This window comes from Helianthus annuus, chromosome 5 (genome assembly GCF_002127325.2).
Source record: "Helianthus annuus cultivar XRQ/B chromosome 5, HanXRQr2.0-SUNRISE, whole genome shotgun sequence".
In the NCBI taxonomy this organism is placed as follows: Eukaryota; Viridiplantae; Streptophyta; class Magnoliopsida; order Asterales; family Asteraceae; genus Helianthus; species Helianthus annuus.
In genome coordinates this window covers 153338494-153350793 of record NC_035437.2, presented here as the reverse complement: position 1 = coordinate 153350793, position 12300 = coordinate 153338494, and the positions used below count along the sequence as shown (strand labels likewise).

At 36.2% G+C, this 12300-nt stretch overlaps 1 protein-coding gene across 1 annotated transcript; it reads left to right on the top strand.

Moving 5' to 3' along the window:
• Positions 1–8982: 8982 nt before the first annotated feature.
• Positions 8983–9744, top strand: LOC110939296 (zinc finger protein 1). The gene has a single exon (XM_022181009.2). The coding sequence runs from the start codon at positions 9023–9025 to the stop codon at positions 9650–9652; it is 630 nt and encodes a 209-aa protein (XP_022036701.1). The 5' UTR covers positions 8983–9022; the 3' UTR covers positions 9653–9744.
• Positions 9745–12300: the final 2556 nt, after the last annotated feature.

Below are 12300 nucleotides of genomic sequence, written 5' to 3'. Positions count from 1 at the left end.
GAAAGCGGCACACGAACGATCTTCTCAAAACAAACTACCTCTGCGCGATGCTTGGCTAACCAATCCATACCCACAATAATGTCGAAGCTCCCAAGTTGCATAGGCGTGAGGTCAATACGAAAAAGATGGTCGTTGAGGTTCAACTGCCAGTTGCGAAGAACAGAATCAAGAACAATGGGTTCACCATTCGCAACTTCTACTGTCAAAGGCTTACCTAGTTTCGTTCGTTTACCACCTCGTTATCTGCTTGCGCCTCAACAGCATTCATATTAAAAGCTCGTCCACGAGCCTGAGCCTGAACTGGATTTGCATTAACCAGCCTTGGACACTGGTTTCGATAATGGGTCAGGTCTCCGCAATTAAAGCATGAGCCAGGAGGATAGTGAGGTCGTGCAGCTTGTGCTTGCTGTTGAACAGGTAGTTGAGCTTCCTGTTGGGCTGGATTTCTAGCAGAACGACAAACCTCTGCCAGATGACCCGATTTTCCACAATTGGTACAGAAATGACACGGGAGTTGCTGTTGATGGTGACTATTGCACCTATTGCATAAAGGTGCATTCCCTTCATACCGCTTCTTTGCGGGAGGCTGCGCTGGCTGATTGGGAACCGCTTGGTTCTGTTGGGCAGTGATGGCAAAATTTTGGGAAGCCTTTCGCTTCCTGGAGCCCTTTGATGAGCCAGAATCCTTCCCCTTCTTACCTTTCTTGCTATCCCCTTTGTCAGAAGCCTGATTCTTGCCCTTGTCACCCTTCCTATGCAATTTACCCTTTCTGATCTGCGATTCTGTCCACGTTGCAGATAGTTCGATTGCCTGACGAACAGTGGTAGGTTTACTACCAGTAACGATGTCTTGCACAGAGTCAGGTAGACCATCAATGTATCTTTCGATAGCCTTGTCAAGTGGGGTGACCATTGTTGGGTATAACAAACTCAACTCTTCATATCTATCAGTATATGCCCGGTGCTCACCACTAACCTGTTTCAGATCGTCAAACTCCCTTTCCAACTTTCGTAGCTCATGACGAGGACAAAACTCACTCATCATGAGAGTCCTCAATTCAGCCCATGTTTGCGCTAAAGCGACTTCAGCACCTCGATCTCTCATAACCCCGTTCCACCATGTTAACGCCCTCTTCAGAAAAACACTTGAAGCAAACTCCACTTTGCGATTATCAGGACACTGAACATGACGGAAAGTATTCTCAATGCTCTCAAACCATTGAAGGAGCCCAGTTGCCCCCTCAGTACCACTGAACTTGAGTGGTTTAGCCGAATTGAAGCTCTTGAAGTTACAAGGAGCGTTCTGATTGATGTTGTCTTGGTTAAACTGAGCAATAAGATTCGGGAACGCAGCAGCCATATGCTGTGCGATGATTTCTGCCAGTTCGGCATTGGGTAGCTGATTTTCGCGTCGAGGAGGCATGCTAAAAAGAGGAAAACATGAGAGGAAACGAGTGAGATGATTAGATGAAAAGGACGAGATGAAACAAAATCAACAAAGCAAGGATGGTGGTCATTTGTCCGTATCACAAAGCAAACAAACGACACACAGTGACTAATCAAAGTAAATGGGCTCATAAATAATGCTTAGCGAAGACATGCTCGCCTATAAGTGAACACTCACCCCAGGAGTTCCCAGGTAAGAGTGACTGGTCCGATTATGTGGATTTGTACGAACACTCTAGCCTTAGACAGAAAACCCAGGGTACAGGCATTCACCCTTCCAGTTTGCACGTGTTCACACTATTTAGAACCCAAAACTTTGACGAGATTTTGAAAACTTGGAAGGCACAAGGCCAAAGGAATCATTCAAAAACAAATGATAAAGTTTCAAAATCAAATTGAAAAACCAAAAGGGTTCAAAACTATATAAGAAATCATTTGAAAACAGAAGATTGTTTTTCAAAAATCGTTTTAGGAAAACTGGGTTCTTGTTCTGGTGATCACCTAAGGATAGGTGAAGTGCATGTTTTAAGATCTAAACACAAGACAACTTGTGTTGGGGTCCTAGAAAGGTTATAGTCTAGGTCAAAGCATTACTAATAACCTAATTCCCTATAACCATTGGCTCTGATACCAACTCTTCTGTCACACCCCGACCACGTAAAACATCAAATCGTGGCGGAAACGTCGGGGAGTGTTGTAACAGAATTATTGTTCCACAACCAAGGTAATTTAAATAATATTTTATTCATCACCCAAGGGTGGAATACATTGTTTCAAACGAGAACCCACAAGTTACATTGTCTTAAAATAAAAAGAAACAAAGTACATAACAAGTTTTAACTAGTCTAGATCCATTTTATCGTCACTAAGGCCTAAGTCCACCCTAGTGTATCACGATCATCCTATGCATTTGCTCCTGAAACACATGTGAAAATAGGTACGTCAGCATAAAAATGCCTGTGAGATACATTGGTTTTGTGAAAATAGGATCCATGACTTAGGTTTTAGAAAAAAAAACGTTTAATGAAATGTAGTCATGAACCTTGTTGATTGTATTGTTTGTAAATCGTTTGAAAAACGATGGTAGTTATGTATTTTTGAAAGAATAATGTATGGTTAAATGAATAACCAAGTAAAATAAGTTGTATAAAACAAGTTGTTTGTAAAACAATGTATTGTGAAAATATGTTATATAGCTAAACTGAAATGATTTAAGCAACGCTGCGATGCGTAATATCATACAAACACTTATATATAGGAAGTACCAGCGGCGTATCCACCATGTTTGTATCATATTACACACGCCTCGTTACTTAAATCACTTACCCAAACAAACCACCAATGTAAACATGTTTATGTTTAACCAAATGTCAAAATGTTTATGTCAATGTCAATCATGTCATGTGTAAACAAAATGTCTGTATGGTAAGGGAAATATGTATCAACTAAACCATAGGTGAAAATGCACAAAACAAAGTATTGAAGTAAAACTCAGTTTAAATCAACGTTATATTTTATGGAGATGCATGCTATACTGAATACAAACATTTATGCGGTATTGTGAAAATGCATACATTCAAGCCTTGTGACTGTGGTGATAAACCTTTAAACAAATTAAAGGTCTATCGGTTTTTATGTTTAAATCGAATTCGGTCATTCCTTTCATCCAAACATACCCAGGATGTCAGGAACGGGAGTTGTCAATTCCTATGGTACCACTACCTACTAACGAGCGGCGTGATCAAAGTTAATGAATGTATATTGTCCCACTTAAACAAACCAAATGTCATACCCAAAATATAAACATGTGAAAACAATGCACTAAGTATGTAATCAAATATACACACATAGCGTGAAATGTCATGTAAAACAAATGTACTAAGTATGATGAACATACATAGCATGAATATGGTAAATCAAATGTACTAAGTATGATGAACATACATAGCATGAAAATGTCATGTAAAACAAGTGTACTAAGTATGATAAACATACATAGCATGAAAATGTCGTGTAAAACAATGTACTAATGAACATATCAAATATATAATGCGAAAACATGAAAGCATGAAAGTAACAAGTAGGCACATGTGTTTCACCCCAAAATGTTTAGAAAACAGTAAAAGAGGGGTCTATGTACTCACTTGAGATTGCTTAGAAGTCCTAGGATAACCACCAAGCAATGCTAGAAGATCACGGAATCAAACGGCACCTAATATAGGTAACTACATTAATAAACGGACCTATCGGAGGATCGGGTAGTACGAGGGTTCGTAAACCAAATAAGTATGGGAACTTATGTAATATGGTTTGACAAAGCCTACATACTAAAACGAAACTTATCCTAAGTGCTTTTGACCCGTTACGACCCGTTTAGGTAGCTTATGCCACTTTAACGCGTCGTTCGCGTAAAACGCGTTCGGAATGCCTAACTAGCCCTATGACAAGTAAGATATGCCTTAACATGTTTAATATAGTTGCTAAATCAGTTTAGATACCAAAGATTGTGTTATATAGGCTTAAAATGAATTTTGGCGTAAAAAGGGTATTTTGGTAATTTACCCTAGGCACATACATTACCTATCATACAACTAGTTAAACGATGTGACCATAAGGTATAACCTCGGAAGGTTATTCCCTATACAACTATGGTCACCTAAAGTGTTTGGTCGGATCCTAAAGATCGACCAAATGGGTCGGGTTCGTAAGCATAAGCGATTGATTAGATTGCTTACCTTACGACCCTTAGACAAGCACAAAACTAGAAGCGACGAGCTAAACATGCTAGAACATGTTTAGTGAAGTTAGAAAACAGGTTTGGTATTAAAACAAACGGTTTTAATACCCTAGAGTAGTTTGGTTACAAAATACGCGAGAAAACGCATTTTGGCCGAAACTACGACTCGTCACTGAGCCTAGATAACGTGGTAATCAGTAGGTATAGTCACTAGGGACTATAACCATCGTGATTACGCTCACATTATGAAGTTCAAACGAACTTCGCGTTGACCATAAACTGGTCAATGCAGAAAGTCAAACACAGCTTGACTTTAACGCTAAAATGAACGAAAAACGCGAAAGAAAACTTACAGAAGGTCCCCGCAAGATTGATCTTTCCAAGTATTCTCAGGTATGAAGTGGTTACACTTCAACTTAGAGAAATCTCAGAAAAATCAAGTGGGTTTGAGTGAATGGGGTGGGGGGTATTTATAGATTTCGTAGAACCATTAGGATCGTTCCTCGTAATCCGAGATTCAATCCTAGCCGTACACATCAAGCCCATAGTTTTAGAAAACCATGGGACATCCAAAACCAGCCCACAAGATGCAAGAAACCATGGGTAAAGGTGTGTAACAGCTGGAAATGGCTGGAAAGCACATTCTACTGTTCTGGGGAGGCTTTACGGACCGTAAGCAGGTCCATACGGTCCGTAAGGACCCTGCAGACCAGCAATGTTTCAGTTTTGGCAGCTTTGGTCCCTGTGCGCGTATGGTCGTGTTTTGGCACTTCTAACACCCGTCAAACCCATTTTTGAGCTCTACAAGGATGTTAAAGTATAGGGAACATAAAACATGCTCAAAAATATGCCGGATGTCGGTTCGTTTGGCCGTACGATTGCGTTGTTCGGTTAATTACGACGGAAGTCGTAACGGACGCAAAAACGGTCCAAATTGCGCGACGAATGGATTTTTGACAAGCCAAACACTAAAACATAATACTTTAATGCTTACATAAATTTTTGGATGTCCGGATGTATTCAGAACGTAAGTTATGCGCGAAAATGCAAACTTATGCACTTTTTGACGCTTTTAGTCCCTGAATGAGCATAAAGTTTATTTTAGCACACCGAACCCCTCAAAGCCTATTTCTAAGCTATGTAAAGGATATTTAAGGTGTGTTTAACTTATGATCATGTTCCGGAATGTTCGTTACAGTTCAAATTGGCATACTTTTCGCAGTTTGTCAATTTTAGTCCCTGTAAGCGAATTAACTGGATTTTGCCATACCAAAGCCTTCAAAACTTATTTCTAAGTTATGTAAAGGTTATTTAAGGTATGTTAAGCATAAATTGATGTTCCGGAGTATTTGTTGCATATAACTGATTACGTTTACGCACCAGTTTGTGTATAATTCTCCAGAAAGCGATATAGAGTTTGAAATCGAATAAAAGTCAAAACATGAAAAACATCAAACATAAACAAACAAACATTGGGATCAAATAACTTTATTTCATTGATAACTGAACTGTTTACAATGATTACAAGCACATATGTCACACAAGTGCCCCTATCACCCTTACTATTTATTCATGTCTTTATAGACGTAGGGGAGTTATATGACTAGCAGTTTCATAATAGACGTAGGGGAGTTATATTTTTTTTGAATGGCAAATTAGGATCACTGACGGACCACTGGAGTATCATCGTGCCACCAGCAGAACCACTCGATCATATCCATCTCAACTAGGCTATAATGCTTATATACAAATTCAGGAGGAAACCTAATAAATCTGGGAAAACCCCCCACTTTGTGAGAATCGAACCCATGACCTAATGATCCTAAAGCCTTATCACACCTCTAAGATGCCACTAGGCTATAATACCATAGACCGTAGGAGAGTTATATGACTAGCAGTATCATAACATACTATTATACTAAAATTAAATTAAAATTATGTCAACATTATCCAAAAAAACATTGAGTAAACATCACAATAAGATATGACCTGTCTTGATCCTAGACAACAAAAACAAGATTATGAGTTATGAGATATGATTGGATTTAAAAGAAAGATTCCTTCATTGAACGCTCTACCTTTGCTTTTGAGGAATTTTGCCTAACTACTTCACATCACAATATCAACTCTACGTCACATTGTTTAAAGTTCAAATAGTGAAATCTTTATGGAAAATTTTCATGAAATTAAATATTTTATCAATAACATATATAAAAAAATAGGTACGCATACATATGTGTGACTTATTTAAATAGTAAAAGTTGTTTAAACTTTAAATGAAACACTTTCCATTATATTTAACCACATGACACAAACAAAATAAGTTAATAACTGTCTAATGTGGGTGACAATTGTGTTTCCCGATCAGGAGGAATTTATATACTTAAACCAAACATAACCCATCTAACTAAACATGATTCATGTGTAACCCGTTTATCTAAGATGATCACATGCGATTGTGGATTGTCAAGAGTTGTAATCTGGTTAACGTAGTCATAAATGGATTGGCGGGTGAGAGAGTCCATTTGGACTATAAACGTCACCTTAATTTCCCATACAACTGATGTGGGATAAGTCTAATACCTGACAACAGTAGTGGAGAGTATGTAGTTTTCGTATAGAAATTTTTGGGTATATACGTTTTTGACCCCCTGTTTCATAGAAATTTTTAGGTGTGTACGTTTTCGACCCCACGGTTGGAAATCTCAAGCTTCGCCACTGCCTGGAAAAGGTTTCAGTCCATAACAATCGACCATTCTTAAGGGTCAACGTCCTCGTTGGTCATGACTGGCTCCTTCCAGAGTCCAGACCACTACTCCGAGCCTCGTTGGTCACGTCTAGTTTTTTCTAGGTCACTACTCAGAGTTTGGCTCTTATCTGTTATAGCCAAAACGTGAGAACTCAACTCAAAAGATTAATCTGGTGAATGAGAGAGTCTATTTGAACTTTAAACTCCCTATTTGTTGCCCATTACTTATAACGATTTCAATCCATAACATTAAAATCAGGTATGATAGTTTCATTGTCAAGAAAATGCAATTAATATTTAAGAAACGACTTTGTGAAAACTGAAATAGAGTAAATAAACATGTTAAAAAACAGTCAAAATCCACAAGAATGACAAATGCAAGACATGTAACGTACTATCTCTATCGTTGTTTAACGTTGAGGTGGAAAAAATTGGTTAAAATGTAAACTTCCAGCACACGTCAAATCAGTTCCAGATCTTTAATTTTTCCCAAATTAATATTTGTTACAATATTTATGTAGAAGATTAATAAATTAAGAAATACATAGGTAACTATTTTAACATGACTAAGATTTGTTTGGTACCCACTTAAAGATTACAAGATCCATGAGTTGAATAATGACTCAAAATGAATGACTTGAGGTATTTGTGTGTCGGGTTGAATTAAGATTAAAAACCCATTTATCAAAATCATGCCGACAGAAAATTACACCAAACAAAACATCCACTAAATATTTTTAAGTGACTTATGACTCCTTTTATCTCATTTACACGTGCTGCTTTAATCTGGTCGAACCGGTCAAACCAGTCAGGAACTGAAAAGAGTTATCAACTAAACCGTGACAACCATGGACCAGCCTAGTGGCATCTTAAGGGTGAGATAAGGTTTAGGGACCATTGAGTCTTGGGTTTGATTCCCACAAGAGGATTTTCCCAGATTAATTGAGTTTTCTCCTGAATTGGTGTATAAGCATTATTACCTAGTGGAGATGGATATGAGCAAGTGGTTTCGCTGATGGCACGATGATACTCCAATGGTATGTCACCGATTAATAAAATAGAGAATAAAAGAGATGATGGATACGTTATTTGGTGTTGGCAAACTTTAGTTGCTTTTTGAATGGTTTAAATTGGCAGAAGATAAATCATATATGGTTTTGATGTATTTTGAGTTCAACATATTATTTTTTTAACAACAATTTAAACCTAACCACTAGATCACTAGGTTATGAGAGTTGTATAGAGAATTGTTAACCTTTTCCACATACATTATTAATTTGTTTCCTTTGAAGTAATCTTTAATATGTCGTATATATCATATTTTCCAATCTTTAGGAAAATATCTCCGACGTATTTTAGTATATTTCAACCATTTATGATGTCATGATGCAGCTCGAAAATACAAAAATTAAAAGAGAGAAATCGGAATATTATTGAATGAGAAAAACATTACATCAAAGTCCCTTTTATAAGGAATTTTAAATCTGATGGTATTGTCAAATCCTGAAACTTGACAAGTAATAACTAATGGAACTAAAGTTGTAAACAAACGCGTAAAATTAGACAATCAACGATTACATGTTTTTACACTAGAAATGACACGATAAGAAATTGTTAAAAACAGAGAAAAACTGGCAATGCATGTAGGAATCCAGGTATAACAATCGGGTTAAACCGTCTATGGCATTTGCTAATTAATGATCCAATTTGCTAAGGTCTCTCTGTAAACAATTTATGATCCCTGTAACTCTAATCGTAACTCAAATTATTTAAATAAAAGTTTGCTAAGTTTTAGATGAGTTCCATATCACTTTATGATAGGATGGATTAAATAAAAACATGTTATGAATTGACATCAAATTTTGTTATTTTATTTTATTTTACTTCGTTTAAAACATGTAATGAATTGACATCCTTTAAAAAAAGAAAAAGTGAGTTGTTAACATATTTTTTATAATATAAATGAGTTTTTAGAAAAGACAATATTGTCTTGAGTATATAATGCACCACAAGTAGGTCATCACTCATCAGTCATCTTGAACTTCAAGTGTGTTGTTAAGAAACCTTTGCCAGTCCTTTCAAACCCTGACATGAAAAACCACTCATCGTACCCATGTAATGTTTACCATGAAAGAAATTCAAGCCACCATAACCAACAACAACAAGCATGTGGTTGTGATGTTAACTTAGATCTTCGTCTATCGTTAGACGAATCTGATCGAAAACCTAATCTAGATCTGAACCACAGAAACCCCATCGTCACTTCCGGTGAAGATCCAAACCAAACATCACCAAGAGTATTCTCCTGCAACTATTGCCGACGAAAGTTCTACAGTTCGCAAGCACTTGGAGGCCATCAAAACGCGCATAAAAGAGAAAGAATAATCACAAAACACATAAATAAAGTTAGCCATGGGTGCACTCATCGCGGTTCAACTAGCTCTTCCTTAGGGCTCCAAGTCCACTCTATGATGGTTCATAAGCCATCAAATGATTCGGGTTTCTTTCCATCTTCTAGCACTAGAAACCCTACCGGTGCTCCACGGATAATAGGGCAGTTTGCACCTCTGGAGCAACAACATGTTGGGTCTCTAGCGAGAGAATACGTTACAACATATCCTCTCGTTGGAGACATTGCTGGAGGCGTTGTTAGCGGTGGTTATTTGAAAAGTAATCAAGATGATCAATTGCAAAAACTAGATTTGTCACTCAAACTTTGATAACGTTTCCATTTGGTTATTTTATTTTTTTTGGGCTATAAATGTATTTTGCAATTTCTTCATCAATTATCGAAACTTATAAATTTTGACCAACCGATAATGCGAACAGTATATACTTTGTGTAAATAATAGAACACACTGCTGGGAACATTATTAGTCGGGTACGTCATGATTAATAATTATGTGTTTATATCTTAGTTTACATTATAGCACGTGTGTAAAATGATCGATCAACTAAAATGATTCCTAGAGTTCACAAGAAAGAGTTCATCAACTTAGAAACTTTTATGACGTATTACTAGAGTTTGCAACTGCCAATAAATTTAAAAAAATGTGAACACTAAACCTTGTAAATCATATCAAATAAACATTTTGCACTAAAAAGAGTAATTTCAGAAAAAAAATATCATATTATTAGAGATATTTTGTATTTTATATAAGTTAATTGTTTCCTATTCCATTTACCTCTAGTATCTTGTAAATTCTCAACATGTATGAAATGATTAGGTGAAAATATACAAAACATATATTGAACACACTTGTTTTTGCTTAAAAAAATTTCATTTTGTATGAATCTTCACATGTTATCAGAGCACTACTCGATCAAAACATATTTGTTTTAAATCCATTGGTTTTTTCGACATGGTTCAATTAAACAAGCTGAAGATCAGAAGCGAGCACACAATGACACAACGGTAACTTATCACCGACAGCCAAGATTCGAGCGTAATTAGCAATGACTCACTAAAAATCCAAGAAAAGTTGAATAGGAAAAAGAAAATAAAAGTCACTAATATATTAGTAATCAACAAAGAATGTCATAACCCATAATGGTGAAGCTATCTGATTCGAGTCAATCCAATTTGGTCGTTATACTGTTGTTGGGTTACACTGACATTTATCAGATTTAAATTTGATCAAAACGAGTTAGATAGAATTGTACTTAAAGAATGCAATAGATAAAGTTAATAAATACCAGTACTAAACCCGTCATGATCAAAGGTTACAATCAAACAAATATGGCACACATTTAATCTTAATCTACTAATAAGATTAAATATACCTTGTAGTTAATTATTTAACCTTTTGAGACACCAAAAATACAACTAATGAGTGCCAGACATGAATACAAACCAAGCATGGAATCACAAAGCTAAAAAGGGGTTGAAGTGTGTATCACAAAAGCAAAAAAGAAAACCTTTTTTATTTTCAGTTGTATGTTGTGATAATATTTTGTGTATATCATAAAGTCAAAGTTTGAGTTGTGATGATAATTTACGTATCATTACCATATAACAATGGTTCGTCTGTGATCCAAAGTTATCATCTAAAAAAATGAAGGTGGTTGTAAAAAATAATTAAGAAATATAATAGTTAATTAGGTTTTATCTTTTTTTAACTATTACTAAGCATCTTCCAGGCATCCAAAGCCTAATACGACTAGTACAAGCCTAAACGCGATATGTGGCCCGAAAAACAAATTTTAATTAAATATGTAATTAAATGTTACGTTCCGCAAGAATATATAATTATCTAGATAATTATATATATTTAGTTCCGTTAATTATTCAGGATCTCATATTGTTTTTCACATGTTTTATTCATCTCCTCAAACCTCACTGTTTTTCAGATGTTTTATTACCAATTTGTTAATTTGGTGTAAGTTGCATATTGGAATTGGTAGTCTTTGAATTAAAATTTGAAAAAAGGGGCGATGGTGGGTGTGGTCTTTTGTTCTTGGATTAATGTCCACTAAGAATATTCCAAAAAAAAAGTTAAAATTACTCATCATGTTTCTTTTGTTCTATATATTTTGAATCAAGGTTTAAAAGAGATACAATAGCTTCTGATATCTAATTTAGTATAAAAGTACATTTCTGTTATATGTGGATATGTATTCTAGTACAATAATATCTGTATTCTATTTATAATAGAGTAAATTTCAAAATTCGTCCTTTATGTATGTCTAAAATATCAAAGTATGTCCTTTGTCTTTAATAACCTCAGAAAACATCCTTAATGTTTGAAAAACCAATCAGGTTATGTCCTTTACCCTAAACCTTGTTTGTTTTCCCAGTTAAATCAGGTCATGTGAGAAGCACATGAGGGTATATTGGTCTTTACCTTAATACTAGTTATATAGTTATATATATAAAAACACACATATATTCTCTCTACCTGTACACTCTTTCTCACCACCACAACCATCCGACCACTACCCACCTGCCGCCGCCACCACCTCCCACCACTCACTCTAACTTCACACCTCTCTCTCTCTCATCAACTCAGAACAAATCCAAACGAACTCATGGCATAATCATTTTGATTGCAGTCACTCAATAACTATTTCAATGAACAATTTACAATTTTTTGGGTAACCCTGCAAAGACTCCGAGTCCCACTCGACAGGCTCGCCACAATGTCCACCCGTAGCCGTTACTTCATGGCTCGAGTCAGCCTTCGCTTTAAGCCTGTAGCGTTCAGCTCTAGAACCAATCACCTAACCGGCTGACCCAAAACAAAAGCTGCAATAGTAAAAGCCATGGCGGATTTGGGAATCAAAACCGACTTTTGCAGGCAGTGGTTGTAACCACTCTTCACCCAATCAACTACTAGAGCCCAAAATGGCTTCAACAGTAATACTCCAC